At 39.6% G+C, this 23,814-nt stretch overlaps 1 protein-coding gene and 1 pseudogene across 4 annotated transcripts in view; one reads left to right on the forward strand and one right to left on the reverse strand.

Annotated features, from left to right (window-relative positions):
• Positions 1-23,814, forward strand: part of RASAL2 (RAS protein activator like 2) — a 254,269-nt gene that overhangs the window by 68,623 nt on the left and 161,832 nt on the right. For all 4 annotated transcript variants that reach the window (XM_010850125.1, XM_010850123.1, XM_010850124.1 and 1 more), the window contains exon 3: positions 2,557-2,683. In XM_010850125.1, coding sequence (XP_010848427.1) covers positions 2,557-2,683 — 127 coding nt within the window. The remainder of the gene's footprint in view (positions 1-2,556; positions 2,684-23,814) is intronic.
• On the reverse strand, positions 14,523-16,252 carry LOC104996012 (annotated as a pseudogene).

Here is a 23,814-nt window from a genome sequence, read left to right on the forward strand (position 1 = left end):
AATAAAATCATTCATCATATTTTAAGTTTCAACTGTGGGAAAAAAAAATTCTGCATTGAAACTTTGAGAATATAACTGTGAGTGACATTTAGGCCCAATAAGATGCTTGACATATTTTATTTATTCTCTTCTTCGATATGATACAGATAAAATATGTGATAATGGAAACCATGTCTTTCTTTTTCCTGGTTATGGCCTTTATGAATTTCCACAGAAAAGACTGTAGGTCATTCCCTCCTAAAATATAAAAAATAACTCCTTTTTTCTCTGTGGCTTAGGTCTTCATTAATTCAGATAATAGGCATTTTGGGGGAACTATTGCAAAAATAGTTATGTTTATTTAGGTTCATCTGTTTGTTCAAAAATCCAAACTACTTTTTTTTCCCCCCAAATTTACCTCCATTCTGTCCTACGTCAGGAAGGGGATACATTTTTACCTTCCCTACTAGGAGGGGGTTATTTAACCTCTGGGCACTACTCTTTTAATTATTTAAGTAGAGATCATTTCCATCCTGAAAGGGGCAGATGACTTAGATTACTGTTCGCAAAGTTTTCTATTACAGAGCTTTTGGAAGAGTTAATGTCTTTACTGATGCTATTATTTGATATTCCCTTATGTTTTAGAATTTTAATTTTCTTAATGCCACTAGCAGTAACTGTAGTTATAGCAATGAGGAAACGGGGAATTTTTAGTCTTATAAAGTGTGAAAATTTTCAGTCCTATGAAGACATGAGAATTTTGCTCTTCAGACTCTCAGTAACGCAGAGAAAACCTCCTTTGGTATCGTCCCCTTGACCCAGTCATAGGACTTGAATTACTGAGGCGAAGCAGGAGGCAGATACACTTAAGCTTGTATCTGTCCCAGTTTGGCTGGATCAATTGATGTGCCCATAGTAATCACCTGGAGAAATAAATTATTCTTCTGTAAAAAGAAGATAATAATAATAGCTCCCTCATAATGTCGCACATGTAAATTCCTTAGCTTTGTGCATGGTAGGAACCTAATACTAGTCATTATTGAAATCTGTTTAAAAATGTCTATATTGGAGCCATAAGAATTAGAGACTATGATTAATTGTTGCCGAATTGGTTGCCTGCACCCACACCGGGGTCCTGATCTAGGCCGAGGGGTCTTGGTCGAGGAGGTTCTTTTTCCACTCAGATTCACACAACCAATAATAGCGAAACTGGTGCTGAGAATAGAATGGCACATAGTTTATTCAGTGACCACAGAAATAGAGACTTCTGAGAATTTAGTTCGCAAATCAACTTCTCAACCTCATTCAGGTGGAGACACCTTTTATATAGAAGGGTTGAGGTGAAAAGGACAGAATTGGGTAAAGAGAAGGAGGAATATTCATGAGCTATCTGAGAACAAGGGTGTGGTTTGTACACAGGACTGAGGGGCAAGCCTTTTCAGTCCTTATATGGACTTTTCAAGTTGTCACAGCGATTGCCAGTTGTCATGGCGCTCGTGGGTGTGTCATGTAGCATGCTAATACAGTAACAGTGAACGAATAATGAAGATCAAGGTCCACCAGAGATCAGGTCTTCCGCCATCTTGGGCCTACTTGGCCCTAGCCAGTTCTTTTTTTTTCCTCTCTGTAACTTCCTCTGTTTGTGATTGAGCCTGAAACTCAGATAAGGGCGGTTAGTGTCCATTTGAGTGAGGGGCGGGGGCATGATTCTGAGGCCTCGGTACCATAATTCTTGACATAGTTTGCCAAACTATTTAAGATGTTATGAACACTATTCTTAATTCCGATAGAGGTTACTAATAAAATCTCATTGTGAAAAGTTTTTGCCCTTCTCCCAAAGTAAGATGACTTGGTCTTACTGGGGGAAGAAAAAGGAACTTCGAGCCATCTCATTACTTCACAATGATTACCGGTCTGTAAATTATAAAATAGTTAATGGCATCAAACATCGTTTATACCATTTGTAGTTCTCATTCCACGTGTACAATCAGAAAGAAAAATTACGCTAGAAAAAAATATTTTTTAGAATTTCAAAAACTAGTCTCACTTGTGGAAGAATATATGCTAGTATTTTATTAACTATCTCTAAGTGCTTCTAAAATTGGAGAAAATTGGGGTGATTTTACTACTTTTGTTTAACAAAACCTTCTTTTACGAGAATTTTGGAGCAAAATCTTTCTGGTTGGTTGTATTTGTTGTATTTCCATTTCCTTACTGAACGGTGGGCAGAATTGGAACTCGTGCACAGGTTTCTGATGTGAAAGAATCTTAACTTGTGTGGGTGTCTTGTTTTTGTGTTCCAAGCTCCTCAAGCAGATACACACCTGAATGTGATTTGTACATACTTCGCAAAAGCTCATTTACATACTCACCTTTCCTGATCTTTCAGTTTTCTTTTTTAAAGAAAAGCTTCCTGAAAGGGGTTAGTAATACTTTAACCATTGTGTAGACTTTATTTCTCCATTTCTTCTGTTTTGCTCTGATGATTGCACACTCCTACCATCATCACCTAAAAATGTCATTCGCTCAGAAGGTACTCATGGCACAATTAAGCTTCATCTCTTTTTTGTTTACTAGATATCTGTGGACGGAGGACAAGAACAGCAGGCAGATTCCACCAAAGGGCGATGCCTGCGGAGAACTGTCAGTGTTCCTTCCGAGGGTCAGTTTCCTGAATACCCACCAGAGGGCGCCACTAAACTGGGTAAGCTACTATGCAAAAGGAAAGAAATTACTAATTTTTATCCGGTAATTTATGGACTTGTTATTGAGAGTGTTACAATAAAAGAAAACATCTTGGATTTAGTATTAAGTAAGTACTTTAAAATACAGTCAGAGGTCATTAGAAAGTTTTATTCTTTATAACCAAGCGATAGCAAAGTTGTTTTACAGAGATAAAATTTATCTGAGCGCTAGCGTGGTTGTAGAAAAATCCTAGGCATGTCGATTGATGTGTTGTTTCTGGTTTTACTGCTTGGCTTTAAATTTGTAAAGAGTGTTAGATGGTCCTGTTGAGGCACTAGGGAGTCAGTTTTGGTTGAAAACAGTACTGAATGGCTTGTGTCCTGTGCACATAACTACTGGTGTTGTCTTGCATAGTGTAGAGTCGGATTAGGCTAATTTACCTGAGCCAATTATATAGGGCCTATGTAAGTTATTTTCAGGCTTGTGTTTAGAGTGGCTGACACAAGGGAGACATCAAAAACCCCACTTGAATTGTTACATACTAAGGGAATTACTGTCAGTGTCAAAGCAGTTCTTTCTCTGTTTCTCACCAAATGAATCTGTTTGGCCTTTTCATACTTACCAGTGGATATTTAGATAATTAAAATAGTCAGGTAATTTTAAGGGAATATAAATAATATTAAATGAAATAATGAAAGAATTTGAAACACAGGAGTTGTTTTGGTGTTTTTACAGTGTAGCAGTAGGGTTGTTTAGTGCACCTAGACATTTAGTCATAGATACTTTGTAGGTAGGTAAAACAATCATTTATTGTCTCTTTTTTTGTTAGTATGGATAATTCTGTGATTTTGCTGTAGTTTTTAAAATCAAGATTTGTTTGTTTGTTTTTGCCTTTTTCTTCATATCTTTTCATTTTCTAAATGGAACTTTGTCAGAATTTGAATCCTTTAGTTCCCTTTTTATCCTGTGACATTTGTTGCTTTTCTAGACATTAGTCAGGTTAGCAAACACTTCTTCAAGGGGTCATACTTGGAAGAATCAGATTTTCCTCTGATCCTGTTTCCATTATACTTCTTTAAAATGTGTTGAAACCAGTTTAGGTGTGGGCTTAAGTTATGTTGCAAACCTGTCTGGGTGTGACCATTTTATAGCCTGTTTGTATTTCATATATAAGTTTTGTGTGAACTGGACTAGCTCAGAGTTGCCTTCTTTCAACTCCTTTGCTGTCATTATTTGTAATGTTATGTTGATGACTCTCTTTCTCACCCTCTCTAGGATTCTCTCACTATTCGTGCTTTAATCCACAAAAATCAGTTGATTTTGAGGAAGTGCAATTATAGTCTGAGTGATTATTGTGATTTTATAGAAAGGGAAAATATAGTACATTGTTAAATTTATGGCCAACATTCCAGGTACAGGTCCTAAAGACAAACTAAGATGAAGTGACTAAGATGTGTACTCCAGAGCCAGCCCTCTACCTTCTGTTCTTGAAAACAGATTTGGCAGCCATCTTGATTCATGCTCATCCATCATCATTTTTGGAGTGGATTTCCTAAATTTAGCACTGGGAGTTATCACTCATAAATTTTAGAGCGGAAAAGATTCTTTCAGAGCCTTTCTTCCTTACTTGCCAATCTGATGTTGAATTAGATAATTATTCTGTTGTTCTATTTTTATTTCCCAGTGATTTGTCTTGAGGCAGAATTCCCCACTGTCAAATATTTAATTGAGTAATTGCTGTATCTCTCTCTCTCTCTATATATATACACACAGATATACATATATATATATATATTTTATGCCAGTCCCTAAGAATGAAAAGAGGTACAAGATAAGATCCCTGCCTTTAGAAAATTCTTTGAGGAAGATAGATTATTGATGACTGTTGACAGTATATGCTGTTATTGTGGTACATTGTGTGTGGTTTGGAGATGTAGTTGGCGATGACAGCATTGAGCTCTTTGGCAGATCATAAAGGTCTTAGAGGTAATTGTGGGAGCTTTGGCTTTTACTCTGGGAGGGGGAAGCCATAGACTTTTATATTGAGACCAGGGAAGCAAGAATGGAAGTTTAGAAACCAATTAGTATGCTACTGCAATAATCTGGAAAAGAGATGAAAGAACTTGGGCCATAATGGTAGTAGCAGAAGGGCTGAGAAGTGACCAGATTATATTTGAAGGTGTAGCCAGCAAGCCAGTTTGCTTGTTGGATTGGATGTGAGAAGTGAGAAATGGAGGAGTGAAGAACTTTGGCTAGAGCGGCCAGAAGAATGAGGTTGTCATTTTTTAAGACTGGGAGAAACAAGTTTGAAAGTGGGACTGACTAGGAGCTCAGTTTGGACATCTTAAGTCTGAGGATCTTATTAGATACACAAGTAGAAATGTGTGAGTCTGGAAATTAAGGGAGGAGTGCAGACTGGAGATACAGATCACACACTTTTAGCAAATAGATGGTGTTTGAAGCCATGAGATTGAATGATATCATCAAGGAAGGGTATTTAGGTAGAAAGGAAAAGTTGAAGACTAAGCTCTGGAACATTTAGAGGTTAGGAAGATGAGGAAGCGTTAGTAAAGAACAGACCAGAGAAGAATGACAATACAAGAATTTTGTTTGCAAGTGAGTCAGTCAGGTGTGCCGGGAAGCCCTTCTGTTTTGCAGGGTTCTTTCCCTTTGCAAGCTCTCTCTTTCTTCCTCTCCAGTAGAGTAACTCCAGGGAGGACAGATCAGTTTTTGCGGATGTGAAACCATGGCATGCATTTTGATTTCAGGTGTGAGGCAGTCAGCTATGGAGAATTACCCACTCATGAAAAACATGCACCTTTTATTCTACCTCAGAGAATTTGTAACAGAAAAGAGCTCTATGAGTGTAAAGGATCTGTGAAGAACTTTCGTTAGTGGCTGCCAATTTACTGTACTTTGGAGATTTCAAACTGGTAAAGAAACTTGAATGTAAAAAAGGTGGGAAGGCCTGTATTTCTGCCTCTCACATTGTTCAGCATGAGCAAATGTACAGTTTTGAGGAACCTAATAAATGTCAAGAACTCAGAAGAAGAAAGTGTGTGTGAAGAGGCAGGTGGGGAATAGATAAGCATAGAATGTCCTTCTCACTCACTAGTTCCCAGTCTCTTGCATTCAGGAGTTTACCCCAGACACACAAAATTTATATTTACCATGGCATTTGGCACAACATTTTGATGCAGCGAATTCTTTTCTCCTGAAAGTGAGATATTTTTTTAAGGTGTATGAACATCTTGCCTAAAGTACCCATTTCCAAATTTAGTAAACCAAGAAAAAAACTACTTTCCCCTGGTAACAGTATCCAGATTTTAATTTATTCATCAGAAAAAAGATTTTTCAAACCATGCAAAAGCACAATTTGCTGAATTTTCAAAAGCAAATCACTTCTTCAGATGGTAGAGTCTTTGCATAAAAACAATACAGGGAGGTATGTAAGTTGACCACATGAATTGGTAAATATTCATTTTCAATGTAAATATAACCTATATGAATTCAGCTTTTTAAAAAGCCATTGGATAGCTTTTAAGAACATTATTAAATGGGAGAAAGAGGAAGCTGAACCATAGGCACCATTTTTGCGATGCATAGATACATAGAAGAAAATGAGTCTCTACTGCTGTGTGCTGTCTGCTGCCTGGCTGGGGGATTGCACAAAGATGAATTGAGAACCTTGTCCGGTCTGGTGGTTGCACTTCTTTGACATTCCAGTAAAGTTAATGCTTTGATGCTCAAGTGGGCAGAGCAAAGTCAGAGCCTGAGATGAGCTAGAATCTTGCTTGTAGGTAACATCAGAAACGTCCTCATGAAGTTGGTTTGATTAGAAAGTGCAAACACTCATTACTGCACCTTTGCTCAGTTCTCAAAAATGAAATTGAACTGACATGTTTAAAACCAAATATCTAGTAACTCAAAGCTGCAGAGATCTTCGTGCCTCTGTTTTATTACATTGTGATAAAATCTTAAAAGTACCCCATGATCTTACTTACAAAATCTCTGGATTTTAAAAAAAACTGTGCTTGTGACATTAAATTTGTTTCATTATCATGGTGTCCTCAGAACCTGGAAATATCTGATCAGATCAGATCAGTCGCTCAGTCGTGTCCGACTCTTTGTGACCCCATGAATCACAGCACGCCAGGCCTCCCTGTCCAACTTAAGTGTACTTAAAAATTACAATTTCACATAGGATGCCCTTGGTACATGTTATCAAGCATAGGGGAAAAAATATCAAAAGTCTTAGAGTCAGTGGTAGCTAACGCACAGTTTTCATGTTTGTGTAAATAAAGTTGAACACAAGATCTAAAATAATACCACCAAAAAGAGGGAAACTAAATTGGAAAAACCTTGAGGAAAAACTAACCTTGCACTGATGTTTTCCTGTTTATTGACCCATGTGATGAAAATTTGAGGAAATTTTGAAGAAAATGAATATTAAAAGAATATACTCTCCAAAACCTAAATGAAATTATTGGAAAGGATAACTCATTTAATCAAAATTATAGAGGATATTGATTATTCAGATCTTAGCTTTGACTCTGTTTATTAAATTAACCTGAGATCTGATTTTATGTATAAAATAATGATGACTATCTTTTTTATTCCCAAGACATTCACTATTAGGAGTATCCAGATAACTTAGAAAGATTTTAAAGATGCTAGAATCTTCGAGGTATAGGATGGTAATGATAGTATTGAAAAAAGGGAAAATGAGAGTAATGAAGATTTAATATTGCAAGAAACATATCCTTCCATTTTTCAAATAATATAATTTTATTTTTTCACATTAATTTTTAAAATTTTTACTTAATATTGGAGCATAGTTGATTAACAATGTTGTGTTAGTGTCATGTGTATGGCAAAGTGATTCACTATACATCTATCCTTGTTTTTCAAATTCTTTTCCTATTTAGTTTATTACAGAATATTGAGTTGAGTTCCCTATGCTATCCTGTAGGTCCTTGTGGGTTATCTGTTGTAAATATAGCAGTGTGACCGTGTCAATCCCAGACTCCCGATCTACCGTTCCCTTTCCCCCTGGTAACCATAAGTTTGTTCTCTAAGTCTTTGGGTCTGTTTCTCAGATCGAATTTTAAATGTTGATAAATAATATCTGTGTACGGTAGCAGTCAGTGTTTAAATTGGCTATTAAATTTGTATGTGTAAAATTGTATGTGATTATATATCCTTTGCTGTATAAATGCTTTTTAGTTTAATGTAGTTCCATTTCTTTATTTTTGCTTTTGCTTATTTCACCTAAGGCAACAAGTCCAACAAATACTGCTAACAGCAGTGTTAAAAAGCATACTGCCCATGTTTTCTTCTAGACGTTTTATGATCTTAGGTCTTACATTTAGGTATTTAGTCCATTTTTAGTTTATTTTTGCGTATGGTGTGAGAAAGTAGTCCAGTTTGAATCTTGTACATGTGGCTGTTCAGTTTTCCCGACACCATTTATTGAAGAGGCTGTCTTTTCCCTATTATATATTTTTGCCTCCTTTTCTTTGGTTAACTGACCATATAAGCTTGAGTTTATTTGTCTTACCTTGATCTCTGCGTCTGTTTCTATGCCAGTCCCATGCTATTTTGATTGCTGTAGCTTGTACCACTGTTTGAAATCAAGGAATGTGATTCCTCCGGTTTTGTTCTTCCTTCTTGATATTGTTTTGACTATTTTAGGGTTTTTTGTGTTTTCATGCAAATTTTTGGATATTTTGTTCTATTTCTGTGAAAAACGTTATTGGTATTTTGATAGAGATTGCACTGAATCTGTAAATTGCTTTGGGTAGTATGATCATTTTGGAAATATTAATTCTTTCCATCTGTGAGAATTCCATTTGTTTGTGTTGTCTTTAATTTCTCTCAGCAATATCTTATAGTTTTCTGACTGCAAGTCTTTTAATCCTTGGTGGATTAATTCCTAGGTATTTTATTCTTTATGATACAGTTGTAAATGGGATTGTTTTCCTAATGTCTCTTTCTGATAGTTCTTTGTTAGTGTATAGAAACTCATCAGATTTCTTATGTTAATTTTGTAGCCTGCAGTTTTACTAAATTCATTTATTTGATAGTTTTTTTTTGGTGGCATCTTTAGGATTTTGTATACATAGTATCATGCCATCTACAAAGTGACAGTTTTACTTCTTCCTTTCCAGTTTGGATTCCTTTCATTTCTTTTCTGCTGTACTGGGACTTCAATTACTGTATTGAATAAAAGTGACCAGAGTGGGCATCCTTGTCTTGTTACTGATCTTAGAGGAAATTCTTTCAGCTTTTCACTGTTTCATATGATGTTGGCTCTGGGTTTGTCTGTATGGTCTTTCTTATGTTGATGTATGTTCCTTTTATACTCAGTTTGTTGAGAGTTTTTATCAAAATGGATGTTGAATTTCATTGGAAGCTTTTTCTGCATCTGTTGAGATCATATGATTTTTATTTTCAATTTGTTAACATGGTGTATCATGTGCTGGTATTGAACTGTCCTTGCTTCCCTGGGATAAAGTCCACTTCATCATGGTATATAATTCTTTTATTGTTGAATTTAGTTTGCTAATATTTGCTGAGGATTTTTTGCATGTTATATTCATCAGTGATATTGTTCTATAATCTTTGTTATTTTATTTATTTTTTTGGGGGGGTCATGTCTCTCTGATTTTGGTATCAGGGCAAGGGTGGCCTCATAGAATGAGTTCAGAAGCATTCCTTGCTCTTCACTTTTTGGGAATAGTTTGAGAAAGGTATTAACTCTTGAAATATTTGATAGCATTCACCTGTGAAGCCCTTTGGCCCTGGACATTTGTTTGTTGGGAGCTTTTTTTAAATTACTGATTCAGTTTCCTGGCAATCAGTCTGTTCATATTTTCTGTTTCTTCCTATTTCAGTTTTGGGGAATTGTATATTTCCAGGAATTTGTTCATTTCTTCCAGGTTGTCCATTTCATTGGCATATACTTGTTCATAGTAATCTCATGGTCTTTTGTATTTCTGTGCTGTCGATCAAAGCTCTTTTATTTCTGATTTATCTATGTGATCCTTCTCTTTTTATTCATATACTTTATGAGTCTAGCTAAGGTTTATCAATTTTTATCTTTTCAAAGAACCTCTTCTTAGTTTCACTGATCTTTTTTTTCTTTTGTCTCCTTGTATTTCTATTCTAATCTTTATGACTTTCTTCTATCTTTGGATTTTGCTTGTTCTTTATTTTTCTAGTTCCTCTCTTATGTCTAAGGCTAGATTGTTTATTTGGGATTTTTCTTGTTTATTGAGGTAGACTTGTATCACTGTAAACTTCCCTCTTACAATTGCTTCTGCAGTATCCCATAGGTTTTGGATCATTGTGTTTTCATTTTCATTTGTCTCCAGGTATTACTTTTTTTATTCTCCCTTTGATTTCTTCAATGATCCATTGGTTGTTTACTAACATATTGTTTAGCCTCCATATGTTTGTAGTTTTTGCAGTTTTTTTCTTGTGGTTGATTTCTAGTCTCATACTGTTATGTTCAGAAAACATGATTTCAGTCTTCTTAAATATACTGATATTGTTTTGTGACCTAAGGTGTGATCTATCCCAAAGAATGTTTCATGTACACTTGAGAGGGATGTGTATTCTCCTGCTTTGGGATGGACTGTTCTATGTATATTTCTTTTACATTCAAATAGGTTAATGTGCTATTTAAGGCCAGTGTTTCTTTATTGATTGTCTAGATGATTTGTTCACAGAAGTAATTGGTGTATTAAAGCCCCCTTCTATTGTTGTGTTACTGACAATTTTTTCCTTTAATGTTTGCTTTATGTATTTAGGTACTCCTGTGTGGGATGCATAGGTATTTTCAATTGTTAACTCTTCTTGTTGGATCGATCCCTTTATCATTATGTAACGTCTTGTTTGTCTCCTGTCTTTGTTTTAAGGTGTATTTCTTCTGATATAAGTATTGCTATCCTGGCTTTCTTTTCGTGGAATTTAGTGTTATGTTTGGGTTCCTTTCCCCCGTTTTGGTGTGTATTTGTTACATATTTTCAGTTTGTACTTACCATGCAGTTCATGTGTAACAACCTGTTTACATGTGATGATTTTACACTGATGCTGTCTTAACTTTGAGCACATTTTAACCACCCTACATTTAACACTCCCTACCAGGTTTAATGTTGTGACATCATACTTTACATCTTTTGTTGTGTCTATCCCTTAACTACTTATAGACATTCCCAGATTAGGGAAATTTTCAGTTATCATTTCCTCAAGTAAGTTCTCTGCCCTCCCCTCTCTGTTTCTTCTCCTTTTGGTAGCATGTGAATGTTAGCGCACTTGATGTTGTCTCAGAGGTATTTTCAAAACTACCCTTATGTTTTTTTTTTAATTCTTTTGTGTTTTTTTCTATTCCGCTTGAGTGACTTCCACTGCTTTGTCTTTTACTTCACTGAGTTGTTCCTCCACACCATCTAATCTGCTTTGGATTCCTTCTAATATGTTTTTTATTTCAGTTATTGTAGTCTTCAACTCTGTTTGGTTCTTCTTTGTATTTTCTAACTCTTAACTTTTCACTCTCTTCATCTATTCTTGTCCCAAGTTCACTGAGCACGTTTGTATGAGGTCATTGCCTTGAATTCTTTATTGGGTAGATTGCTCATGTCTTCTTTGCTTAGTTCTTCTTTTGGAACTTTGTCTTATTCCTTTGTTTGGGACATATTCTTCTGTCTACTTATTTTGCCTAATTCTCTTCCCCTGTATTAAGTAGGTCAGTTACATTCCTGATTTTGGGTAAGTGACTTATATAGGAGACATTGTATGAGGCTAGCAGTCCACTCTGCCTGGTCACCAGAGGCCCCTGCATGGGCTCTGTGGGCCTTTCTGTTGTGTTGGGACTATGGTAGCTAGGCTGATGGATGGGGCTGGCCCCGGCCCCGAAGGCTGCCACGCTCTGCCTCATTCAGTGGCTGCAGGCCTGCTGGTACTAAAGTCCTTTTTATTTCACTCTTATGAGCTAAGTTTAGATGAACAGCTAAATGTTCATTTTTTAAATGAAGAAATGGGTTTTAAGTCAAGGTGTCAGACCACAATTCTTCTAAGTTATAAAGGAATGTTTAGATTCCTGATTTGTCCTTTTATCTTCCTCCTCACCCTCATCCTGGAATAGTAGAGATTAGTTTAGTTTTGTGAAAGGTGATTCAAAGGTGGTGCTGCCCATCTGGTTGTGCTGTACACCTACAAGTAGGGGTGTGTGTCATTTAATTGTCATTGTTGATTTGTCCTTATTTTGTAAAATATCCAACAGATGTCAGTAAGGTGTCTTAAGTAAAAGATTCCTTTTCTGACTCAGTTAAGTCATTTGTACAGGGTATTTATTGTAAGGGTTGCTGCAAGTCCAGAAGAACTGGGGAAGGAGAAATGAAGGAAGTCAGTGTTTAACTGTGGATGAGCTACTTGCTGAGTTTAGAAAGCTGTATCATATGTGTTAATATTTAAGTTAGTCTAATAAACTTTTTTTTTTTTTTTTTTTTACTTAGAGCCCTCTAAAATGGGATGCCCAGGTGAGGGGCCACTCTCAACTTGTTCTGAGGAAATACTGACCTCAGTAAACCACTCTGGTGACTGGAGAATTGGGTGGGAATGGTAACGAGTGGTGTAAACAATCAGGAATGGTTTTTGATTCAGCCTAGACTTCTGGGGAGAAAAATGGTTGATTGAACGTAAGCATGTACTTGTATTCCTTTCAGAAACCTCACTACAGCTATAGTAATGGGATATTCCTTTAAAGACATAGTCCTTCAAGAATAAGGAAAATGGCAAAGAAGAAAACAACCACAAAAACCAATAATACATAATAATAAATCAAATGCTGGAAAGCAAAGGGAGCGTGGTAAATGACCTACCTGACCTGAGAAAGCCAGTTCTTAATCTAGCAGCAAAGAAAGCCAAGAACCAATCTGATGTTTACCACAGATTCTTCCAATAGTCCAGGAATTGATGGCCTCAGGAATGTATAGTAGTGGATCCCTCAGTCTTCTCCTCTTCCCAAGACCACTAGACAGTCGCTCTTCCCACCCCTATCTCTACGCTAATGTAAGGTTGCGGGTCAGTTCTCTGGGGGAGAAAACGCAAGGGTCTCTGGACTGGGCCATACCAGGCAAAATGGAGAGCACAGGGTATTTTACCAAATACAAGGGAATAAAACGAACACCTGCAAACTGATGAGACTCCTCTACCTGTCTCCCTCACTTTGTCTTTACCCTCCAGGCAAGAGATCAGTGTCATTGGAGAATTTACCAGCCCAAGAGCAAAGACCTAAGGACACTGACATTCCCGAGGCTAGTTGTCATTGGAGGGAAAGCCTCTAGCATGGAAGAAAAAATCCAAAACAAATGAAAAAGTAATTAAAGAAATTTGGAAGCAGAGATATGCAGGGAATAGAAAACTTTAAAAAAAGTTGTGATTATTTTCAGAGAGAGAAAATAGGACATACATGAGACAAGAACTGAATGTTAAATACAGAGCCAAAATACCGCTTTCTGCTGTGTATTAAAAAATTATAACAGAAATAAGACTCAATAATAGGAGCGTTAAAAGATGAAAATGAGGAAATAGCCCAGAAAATAAAGGGGAAAAAAGATAAAATAATTAGAGCATCAGATTAGGAAGTCAAAACAATGAGTTCCAGAAAAAGTAAAACAAAGGGGAGGAAATCACTAGCAAAATATTTTAAGAAAATTTCCCACAACTGAAGGATATGACGTTCCAGATTAAAAGGAATTACTAAGTGCCTATGACAAGGCAAATTTTGGGGAAATTTCAGTTTGTCTCTGATGACAAAGAGGCCATTCTGCAAACTGCCAACGAAAGGGAAGACATTACAAACTAAGGACCAGAAATCAGAATGGCTTCTGACTTCCATCAGCAACACCAGAAGCTAGAAAATAATGAGGGAGGCTCCAGACTTCTGAAGCAAGATTATTTCAGTACAGGATTCTGTACCATATAGCTCTAAGCCACTAATAGCACACGATAATAAAGACATTTTCAGACATGCAAGGTTAAAGAAACTACCTCCTACACACCATTTCTCCTGAAGCTAAATGGGATAAATTCTCCACCAAGAATGAGCAGGATGTGGGATATAGGATAGGATATCCAACAAGGGGAGAGATACGGGAAGCCCTTGGGAGAACCCTGCAAGGAGAACCCAGGTACACAGCCTCAGAATAATGGCACCCAGTATAGACTGGAGCAGTCAGAAGACTGCTGTGAGGACTTCCCCAAGAAGACCACACTGATATATCTGAGTGAAACAACAGGAAGTGAATTTGGGATTGAATTAATAATAAGGACATAGAAATCTAAGCAAATAAATAATCAGACAATAACTAAAGCAAGTTTCCATGTTTGTTAAATCCTAGTTGTAACATCCTCTTAGACCTGAAGTGATAAGCAACATAGATAAATGCTTTTTATCAGCTTCCTCCAACTTTATTATTATAAGCATTTAATTTATAAATTTTACCTTATTTTATTTTCCACACACACAAAGTGTGATTTGGCACTGGTGAATACACACAGAATCTTAAAAGTCCAATGTGAACTGAATAGATTTTCTGGGATCTAACACCAAAAAACAACTGCCAAACAACTGTCAGACAGTTCACCCTCTAAGAAAGCTGACTTAGGGGGACAGACTTCTTTGGGAAGATAAGTGTGAGAAGGGGTGTGTGTGTGTGTGTTTTCCCCATGCTCAGTAGTGCCTGACTCTTTGTGATCCCACAGACTGTAGCCCACCAGTCTCCTCTGTCCATTGGCTTTTCCAGGCAAGAAAAGCCATGCCTTCCTCCAGGGGATCTTCCCGACCCAGGGATTGAACCTACATCTCCTGTGTCTCCTGCATTGGCAAGCAGATTCTTTGCCACTGAGCCAGCAGGAAAGTAATAGGAGGAATTTAAGGGAAATTTCTACCACACAGACTGCAGAAATATATAGGAAGGCAAACAAGGCCCAAGGAGAAAGCTCTGCTGAGATAAAAATGCTGAAAGCGGGCTTGGGCCCTGCCTCAAAGGCAACAGCTGAATAACCAAAAAAGAGCAAGGAAGAAGACCTTGCCCAATCCTGGGGTTAGTGTGGGGCTCTGAGAAAGAACAACATGTGGTAACATGACTCCTGAGGGCAAAGAGCATTGCTATTCAGGAGCACATGACATCTTGATCTGAGGACCATAGACTCTCTATCTTGACCAGAGAGGGTTAGTGTCATACTAGTAACACAGGAGCACCGCGAGCATGTGGACCAGCAGCCTTCATGTCCAGCACCCATGAAAGGTAGATGTGAGTCTATTAAGGCACCTTGACGGAAACTTGAATTTTGTTCTTTTCTGTAAATCACAGGGAAACTGAAGGTCTGTACGTCGCATTTCCTGGTGTTGAAAGCAATAAAGGACCAGCACTTAGAGTCAGTTGTGAGATGTATCTCTACTTAGGAGTTGCCTTAAGATAGGGTTTCTGTGACAGAAAAGGAGGAGGCCACCCCATTGGCGACTTTCCTGAGGCTCCCGCTGTCCATGGCTGAGCAGAGCAGTCATTGCAACAGGGGCATGGGCCGTGAGGACAGAACCCCCCAGGACAACAAGGCAGATTTCTGGTGAAGACAGTGTCCCCACACAGGTAAGCAAGCGTCTCCAAGTACCACTAGGAAGAAAGCTGAGCGCACATGGTGCCAGCTGCTGGAGGCTGGCTCAGGATGAGAAGGGAAGAGCATCTGAGTCTCTAGATGATGTTAGATGTCAGGACAGGGTGTTCAAGGCCTACCCCTGAAGAGGCCGGGGTGGGGTCCTGCATTTAGCCAAGCACAATTCAAAGTGGTCTTCAACTGCCATGAGGGATTCTGGAATGTCACTGCTGAGGAAGCGCTCCAGGAGAAGCTGCTTGTTGGGCTCCCCAGCCGCTGGACAAGCAGTTACCACAGCAGTACTGCTTCGTGTCAGAGACAGTGCTGTCACAGCAGCAAATCTTTCCTCTCACAAACGCAGCCATGTTCGTCCGTGATGAGGTGCTTCCCTTGATTGGAGTTCTGCACTGGTTGCTGGACTGACTGGCATTGCCCCAGTTAAACTGTACTTTCCATGGAATGGGCTGATCATGGTCTTGACCCTGGAGAAGATTCCGATCTCTTACTGCCCTCTTCTGCTTGAAGGTGCTGGTGAGGAAGTAGAGGAGCAAAAGCCGGATGACCAGGACAAGCACCCACCTCTCCCACAAGAGCCAGTGCCACATCGTGGCCGCCAGGTTTACCATCCTGTTAAGAGCATGTGGGCCCTGCTCCTGTGTGGCATGGCTCCTATGCAGCCGGCAGCCCCATGGCTCAAGGGGGCACCAGTACCCTCTATTATAGAAGCTAGATAAGTTAACACCCAAATAGCATACTTGAGTCACTCCTGGTTCTGCTCTCTCACTGATTGACTTAACATCCACCATCCTCTTAGTATAGTGGTGAGTATCCAGCCTGTCATGTGGGAGACCAGGGCTTGGTTTCCCCAACAGGGAACAGGGAGGCAACATTCCCTAGGGCTTCCCTGGTGGCTCAGATGGTAAAAAATCCACCTGCCAATGCAGGAGACTCACGTTTGAGTCCTGAGTTGGGAAGATCCCCTTAGAAGGGGGTGGCAGCCCACTCCAGTATTCTTGCCTGGAGATTCTCATGGACAAAGGAGCCTGATTGGTGGGCTACAGTCCATGCTGCTGCTGCTGCTAAGTCGCTTCAGTCGTGTCTGACTCTGTGCGACCCCATAGACAGTAGCCCACCAGGCTCCCCCGTCCCCTGGACTCTCCAGGCAAAAACACCGGAGTGGGTTGCCATTTTCTTCTCCAGTGGGGTTGCATTAAATCAGACATGACTGAGCAACTAACACTAATCACAAGCAGATTCTAAGTTTTTACTGTGTTAGCTGGTTCTAGAACTGACTAGAAGTTAGGATACTTTAAGGCTATCTCAGGTCTTCATCTGCCTTTTCTAAAAGCAATTTATTTGTACTCAGTACCTGATAATTCTGTTCTGAACCTGAAATCTGATTTCACCCCCCCCCCCGAAATTTCCAGTCATATCAGAGATGTGGTGAGTTCCCAAACTGCTGTCCTTTGCACTCTTTTTCTTCAGAGTTTGTGATGATCGACTCCCTCCCCTCTTCAGAGCTCTCCTGTCTTGTGCAACAGTTTTTCTCTATTGGTTGTGTTTCTCCCACTCCGTACCTTCTTTACTGTTTCCCTTTTTGTGAAGTCTTATTCTTACCCTTCTTTGCTTGCTTTGTCCTTTCTCTGTAGATGACTTAGCCTGTTTTCATGTTTCTAAATGCCACCTTGGTTCTAATAACTTTTAAGTCTCTATTTCTGGCTTTAATTTCTCAGTTGCAGACCTGAATTCCCAATTGGTCGTCTGAACATCTTTACTGGAATGTTCAAAACTGAAGCCATTTTCTTTGTATAATTTCCTTTCTTCACCCCCTCCCTCCCCTACAGCCTGTTGTTCTTATGTGATTGAATTTCTGCTAAATGCCCACCATCCTTCTAGTCCTCCTAACGTTAACTTACTCATTTGTTTCTACATGCTGCTACTGCTGCTGCTAAGTTGCTTCAGTCGTGTCCGACTCTGTGCGACCCCATAGATGGCAGCCCACCAGACTTCTCCGCCCCTGGGATTCTCCAGGCAAGAACACTGGAGTAGGTTGCCATTTCCTTCTCCAGTGCACGAAAGTGAAAAGTGAAAGTGAAGTCACTCAGTCGTGTCCGACTCTTAGCGGCCCCATGGACTGCAGCCCACCAGGCTCCTCTGTCCATGGATTTTCCAGGCAAGAGTACTGGAGTGGGGTGCCATTGATATCTTAATAACTGCGCATTGTATATCTCTTCTCTCGGTTCTCTTTTCTTCTCTCTATGTATCTCCTTTCACTGCTTGGTCATCATTATCTTCTTAAAAGCCCTCTTTGAATCATATTTCTTTCCTTTTTTCTTTAAGTTATTGTTGGCTCTTTCTTTTCCCTTTCTCTTAAATATTTACTTATTTGCTGTGCTGGGTCTTAGCTGTGGCACACAGGGTCTTCAGTCTTCCTTGGGGCACGCAGGGTCTTTAGTTGCTGCACGGGCATGTGGGATCTAGTTCCCTAACTAAGGGTCGAACCTGGGCCCCCCGCATTGGGAGGGTGGAGTCTTGGCCACTGGACCATCAGGAAAGTCTCATATTACTTTATTTCTTTAAATGCTTTTTATAGGATCTCTAGTGTCTATAGGATAAAATTAAAATTTGCAATTACACTAAAGTCTCTCTGTATTCTGACCAGAACTTGACTCTCTCCCATCATCTTTTTTTTACCCATCACAGATTCTCTAGGTTCTCTGGGCTCATAGGTCTACTTCAGGTTCCCCATGCATTCTCATACTTGGGCTTCTGCTCACGTTGGGCATCAGCCTGGTTGTCTTGCTGTAGTCACTCATTCTGCTTCCCTCATCTGTGATAATCACATTTGTCCTGAGGCCCAGTTAGATATCTCCTCTTGGCAATTGTTTCCTTTATTCCACTAATCAGAATTCATAGCATTTATCTCTGATAAGCAGTTCCTCTTTTACATCTAATACTGAAAGTATGTCCTTACCCTTTTAATAAGTTGTTGGTGTGTATCTTCTTTACCAGATTGGAACTTCTTAGTTGACAAGACTGTAGCTTCACTTTGGTGTTGTCATGGCAACTGACAGGTTTTGTGCATTGTTGCCGAATAAGTGAGTGACTGATTGTTGAGCAGATGACTGACATGAGACACACTAGAGAAACCTTTGCTTGACTTTTTCAGGTGAGACACTTCAAAGTAAAAGATAATCTTAGCTGTGGGAAATATTCTTTCCCTCTAGCCGCCCTCCGCAGGGAAAACCACATCCACTTCAGAGAAATATTTTTGGAATGAAATCAGAGAATTAGCATCATTACGTGGCCGCAAGGACTATAAACAGTTACTGCAATCGCCACAGTTGGTTCTGATAAGTGTGAAGTTGGTATGCGCCACTGTCCATGTTAATAAGTCATAGCACTCAGTGTGCCTGGCTGCACATGGCAGATCTGATCTCTTGAGCTGTGCTGCTAGTTGATTGGAGGAGGGCATGGCAACCCCCTCTAGTATTCTTTTCTGGAGAATCCCATGGACAGAGGAGCCTGGCAGGCTACAGTCCATGGGTTGCTAAGAGTCGGACACAACTGAAGTGATACAGCATGCGTGCTAGTTGATATTGTAACCATAGTGGTGTTCGTGAGCATGACACCTATGCTTTTTTTTCTAAAAGATTTTGTTAGTAGTAAATAGCTTTTATTAAATATTATCTTGCTCCTATACAGAATGGTAAGAGAAAATACATCCTTTTAATAACAGAAAATGATCTTTTTTAAAAAATTATTTAATTTTTTGCTGTGCTGAGTCTTGTTGACTAAAACACGATGTACAACTTCAGAGTTGTGAGTTAAGTTTTGTCTGGAGCAAAATGAGGACTGCAGTCGGTGAGGCAGCATAGCTCTGAGAGACTGCTCCAAAGCGGCAGTGGGGGAAAGTCCATATATAAGGTTTTGGTGATGGGGGAGTTCAATACCATGCTGCTGCTGCTAAGTCGCTTCAGTCCTGTCCGACTCTGTGCAGCCCCATAGACAGCAGCCCACCAGACTCCCCCGTCCCTGGGATTCTCCAGGCAAGAACACTGGAGTGGGTTGCCATTTCCTTCTCCAATGCATGAAAGTGAAAAGTGAAAGGGAAGTCGCTCAGTGGTGTCCAACTCTTCGCGACTCCATGAACTGCAGCCTACCAGGCTCCTCCATCCATGGGATTTTCCAGGCAAGAGTACTGGAGTGGGGTGCCATCGCATGAAGCACTCATTTTACAAAAGGTTTTTTGTTAGTCATGAGGATCTGATGTCACCATGAAGGGGTTTAGTGCTTCTGTAGATATGGGGAGATGAAAGGATTGAGATCATAAAATCTGTTTCTAAAAACATCCAACTATCTAAAGACCTGTCTCACCAATTTCCCTGGAGCACAGAGTGCTTCACTCCACCCTGAACTCCCTTGAGGGTTGTTGAAGGTCAACAGCCATAGCAGCATGGGGCTCAATCTCCATAGAGGCAGATGGCAAAAGCCTTTGTTGTTCAGTCATTGGCAGTGCTCTTGGTAAGTGCCAATTTGTAGTTGACAGTCTCCATGCTCTATACAGTCTTTCTCTAGTTGCCGTGTGAGGGCTTCTCATTGCAGGGGTTTCGCTTGTTGTGGAGTATGGGCTCTAGGTGCACTAGCTCAGTAGCTGTGGCTCTCAGATTTAGTTGCCCTGCAGCATATGGGATATTCCTGGACCAGGGGTCAAACCTGTGTCTTCTGCATTGGCAGGCAGATTCCTAACCACTGGACCACCAGGGAAGTCCAAACAGTTTATCCTTTATGTTGCATTTCAGCTTGATAGCACAAACGTGTGTACTATTGTTGGAGTTAACGGTTATAAGATTAATTAGTATATCAAAATCGCAAGAGCAGATTTAGCAGTTACTTCATAGATAGGAAGTTTACTGTGGTAGGAAAGAAGGTGCCTGTCTGTGACTGGAACTCTCTGTTCTCTCTGGAAGGATTGCTTTATTAGAGGCACTCATGGGCAGTGGAAATGGCACAAGGTTTGAAGTTACTGTAACTGGCTTCAAATTTCACCTCTTCTCATCATTACCCCTCAGCCTCAGCTTCCTTATCCAGTGAGATTTTTATTATGGTTTGAAAGAAGAATGCAAGACCAACAACATAAATTTTGATTTGAGACAAACTTCAGTTCTCTCTGACTCTTACAAAACCATGGAACCAGTGAGATAATGGAGTAAGTGTTAGTTTCTCATTTTGCCTGGACAGGTTTAAATTAACCCAATAAGGAAATTGGAGGTGTGGCATCTTAGGAAACATCCTGTCTCCGTATCTCATGACTTTACTCATTTGTTTTTCCATTTTTACTTGCACAGTTTGGCAAATTCCTTTCTTCTAAAGTACAGCCTAATTCACCATTCTGTTATGTAACTTGAGGTAGAAAGATGGGAGTGGAGTTGTTTATAGTGCGTCTTGAGATTTAATTTTGAGACTTAATCTTGGCTTTTGACTGCTATAGGAACTTTTCCAAAATGAAAAAATATATGATTTAGGTAAGTGGAGCCAAATTATCTAAACATTGCTTACTTTAGTTGCGCCAGTGGTCTCTCTTTCTCTCCCCTTTCCCCCATCTCTCCCTCCCTCTCAGTTTCCTCCTCCATCCCTCCGCATTCTTATTTTTTGGAGGGAGGAGGAGCAGGGAACAGGATTGGCTCAGCTACTTACAAAAGCCTTTTTAGTTTGTATTTCAAACAGAAGGATTTGTAAATCAGATAGGTGGAACATCTAGTTATGTTTGTGTCCAAAACAGCCTGAAGCTGCCTCCAGGGATGAAACCTGTTTTTTTATGACCCTAAGGGCTTCCCGGGTGGCTCCATGGTAAAAGAACCCACCTGCCAGTGCAGGAGGCACAGGAGATGCTGGTTCCATACCTGGGCTGGGAAAATCCCCTGGAAAAGGAAATGGCAACCAACTCCAGTATTCTTGCCTGGGAAATCCCATGGACAGAGGAGCCTGGCAAGCTACAGATCAGGGGGTCACAAGGAGTCCAACACAGATTCGTGACTGAGCACACACACACATGCATGCTCTTGGCACTCACCTGCCGTCTAATTTCTGTAGTAACAATGCTCAAGAAAGGAAGTTCCCAAGTTTCTCATAAAGCTGTTGTATCTGTTGGATTGTTCTGGTTAACTTCTTTTCTCTGAAATGTACAGCCTATTTTCTTTTTCTTCAGAAATTTACAGGTTTAACTGTTTTCCATTTTAATTGATGGTTAATATATCACAACAGGAAATTCCCATCTAGTTCATTTTTTTCTTTTGCTTCCAAAATAATTTTGATTGTTTTTTGCATATTTTTTTCTAACTCTGCAGAGTAGAAAATAACAAGATAAACTCAAGGTAGAAAAGAATAAAAAGAAGATGAATTCTTGGGATGGGAAGGAAATAAAAGAAACTTGAAATAGGAAGAGAACTGGTGATACAGATTATTATTTTATGTCAGTTTATTTTTCAATTTAGAGGTCTTTCAGTTTTTTCCCTTTTACTTTAATCAAAGTAGTGCCATCAGAGTCAAAAGCATAGTTAAACAAACCTTTTGTAATTAGTTTTTAAAAGTAGAAATTGTAGGAAGTATCCAGATGTGTGTTAGGAACCAGATGATCTAGGAAGGGAGCCAGTGAAATAATACATTGGGAGTGACTGAAAGTAAGAGAGAGAAAAATATATTTACAAGCAGACTATCATCAGTAGTACACAAAAAACAGTTAGATAAAAATAGCCTTGGAGCAGCCGCTGAAGGCTAGAAAGTTCCACAGTGGTAGATAAGCCTCCCAAAAAAGAAACCCCTTGCAGAATAGGAGTGAGGGGGAAACGTGGCCTCTTCTAATAACATTTGACATAAGTGATATAGCATAGGGTCGTTGGTAAAGATGAGCTTTTTGTAACTAGATGTGTTTCTTTGGTTAATAAATTAGAATTATACTAAAATTTTCATAAGCTTTCCTAAGACTTAGCAGTAAATTTGACTACTACTCTATTGTATTTATGCCTAAATAATACATTCCTATATCATATTATTACTTGTCTTAATCAGTTCCCGCTGTGATAAGAGGATACCATGGAGTGGGTGGTTTGAACAGCAAACATTTAATGTCTGCTAAGGGCCCTCTGGTGTTGGAGAAGACTCTTGAGAGTCCCTTGGACTGCAAGGAGATCCAACCAGTCCATTCTGAAGGAGATCAGCCCTGGGATTTCTTGGGAAGGCATGATGCTAAAGCTGAAACTCCAGTACTTTGGCCACCTCATGCGAAGAGTTGACTCATTGGAAAAGACTCTGATGCTGGGAGGGATTGGGATTCTCTGATGCAGGAGGAGAAGGGGACGACAGAGGATGAGATGGCTGGATGAACAGAGTCTGAGCGAACTCCGGGAGTTGCTGATGGACAGGGAGGCCTGGTGTGCTGCAATTCATGGAGTCGCAAAGAGTCGGACACGACTGAGCGACTGAACTGAACTGAACTGAACTGAAGGGCCCTCTTCTGGGCTGCAGACTGCTGACTTCCTGTATGCTAACTCATGGTGGGAAGAAGGCATGGGAGCTCTCTGGGGTCCCTTTTGTAAGGGTACCAATTCTGTTCATGAGAACTCCTCCCTCATAACCTGATTACCTCCTGGAGGCCCCAACTCCTAATCCCACCATGCTGGGGGTTAGAATTTCAACACGTGAATTTGGGGGACACCAAGATTTAGCCCATTGCACTACTGTTGTCACACCATCATGCAAACCTCGAAAGGGTCTTACTGAAGGACCAGGTTATTGTAAATAATAGCTTCTGTAAAAGCACAGTATATTCTAATAGCTTCTGTAAAAGCACAGTATATTCTAGTGTCCATTTATATTTGAAGGTGGATTCTTGAGGCTAAGAAGTGTTTTTAAATTAGAAACTGGATATAAGAAAACTGTTAAAATGCCATGGAGACTGTGATTAATAGCATCATGATCTGTTGTTGAATCTGAAGGCATAAAGGGCAGGAAGACAATGGGGTGGGTAGGAATGAGGTGGGGTACAGAATCTAGAGAGTGGTTTGAGTGGGGAGGGGAGCAGAAGATCGGTATTCTGTATGAGACAACCAGGGGAAAATGGCATTATTTAAGGGACGTTTTGTCAAGATCTGAAAGAAAAATTGCCAGAATTGTAAATAGGTTATGAGTTTCCACGTTAAATGAGTCTACAAAGTGCTCAGCACAGTGAATAAATAAACACCTATTTCAAAGCACATCTTCGGGAAATTTCAAAACATCTTTGATGAGGAGGACCTTCTAAGAGTTTTCAGGAATTGAAAACAGAAACAAAAATATGCTATATGACATTCGAGTAAGAGTGGCATCGAGTTCTTGACAGCAATGTTAGAGGCTAAGACCACAGAGTAGTGCTGTTAAAGTTCCAATTGAACATGACTTCTAAACTGAAATTATATTTCAAGCTAAACGATCCGTCAAGTAACAGAAGGGGAA

This window comes from Bison bison, unplaced genomic scaffold (genome assembly GCF_000754665.1).
Source record: "Bison bison bison isolate TAMUID 2011002044 unplaced genomic scaffold, Bison_UMD1.0 scf7180017864289, whole genome shotgun sequence".
NCBI classification, from domain to species: domain Eukaryota; kingdom Metazoa; phylum Chordata; class Mammalia; order Artiodactyla; family Bovidae; genus Bison; species Bison bison.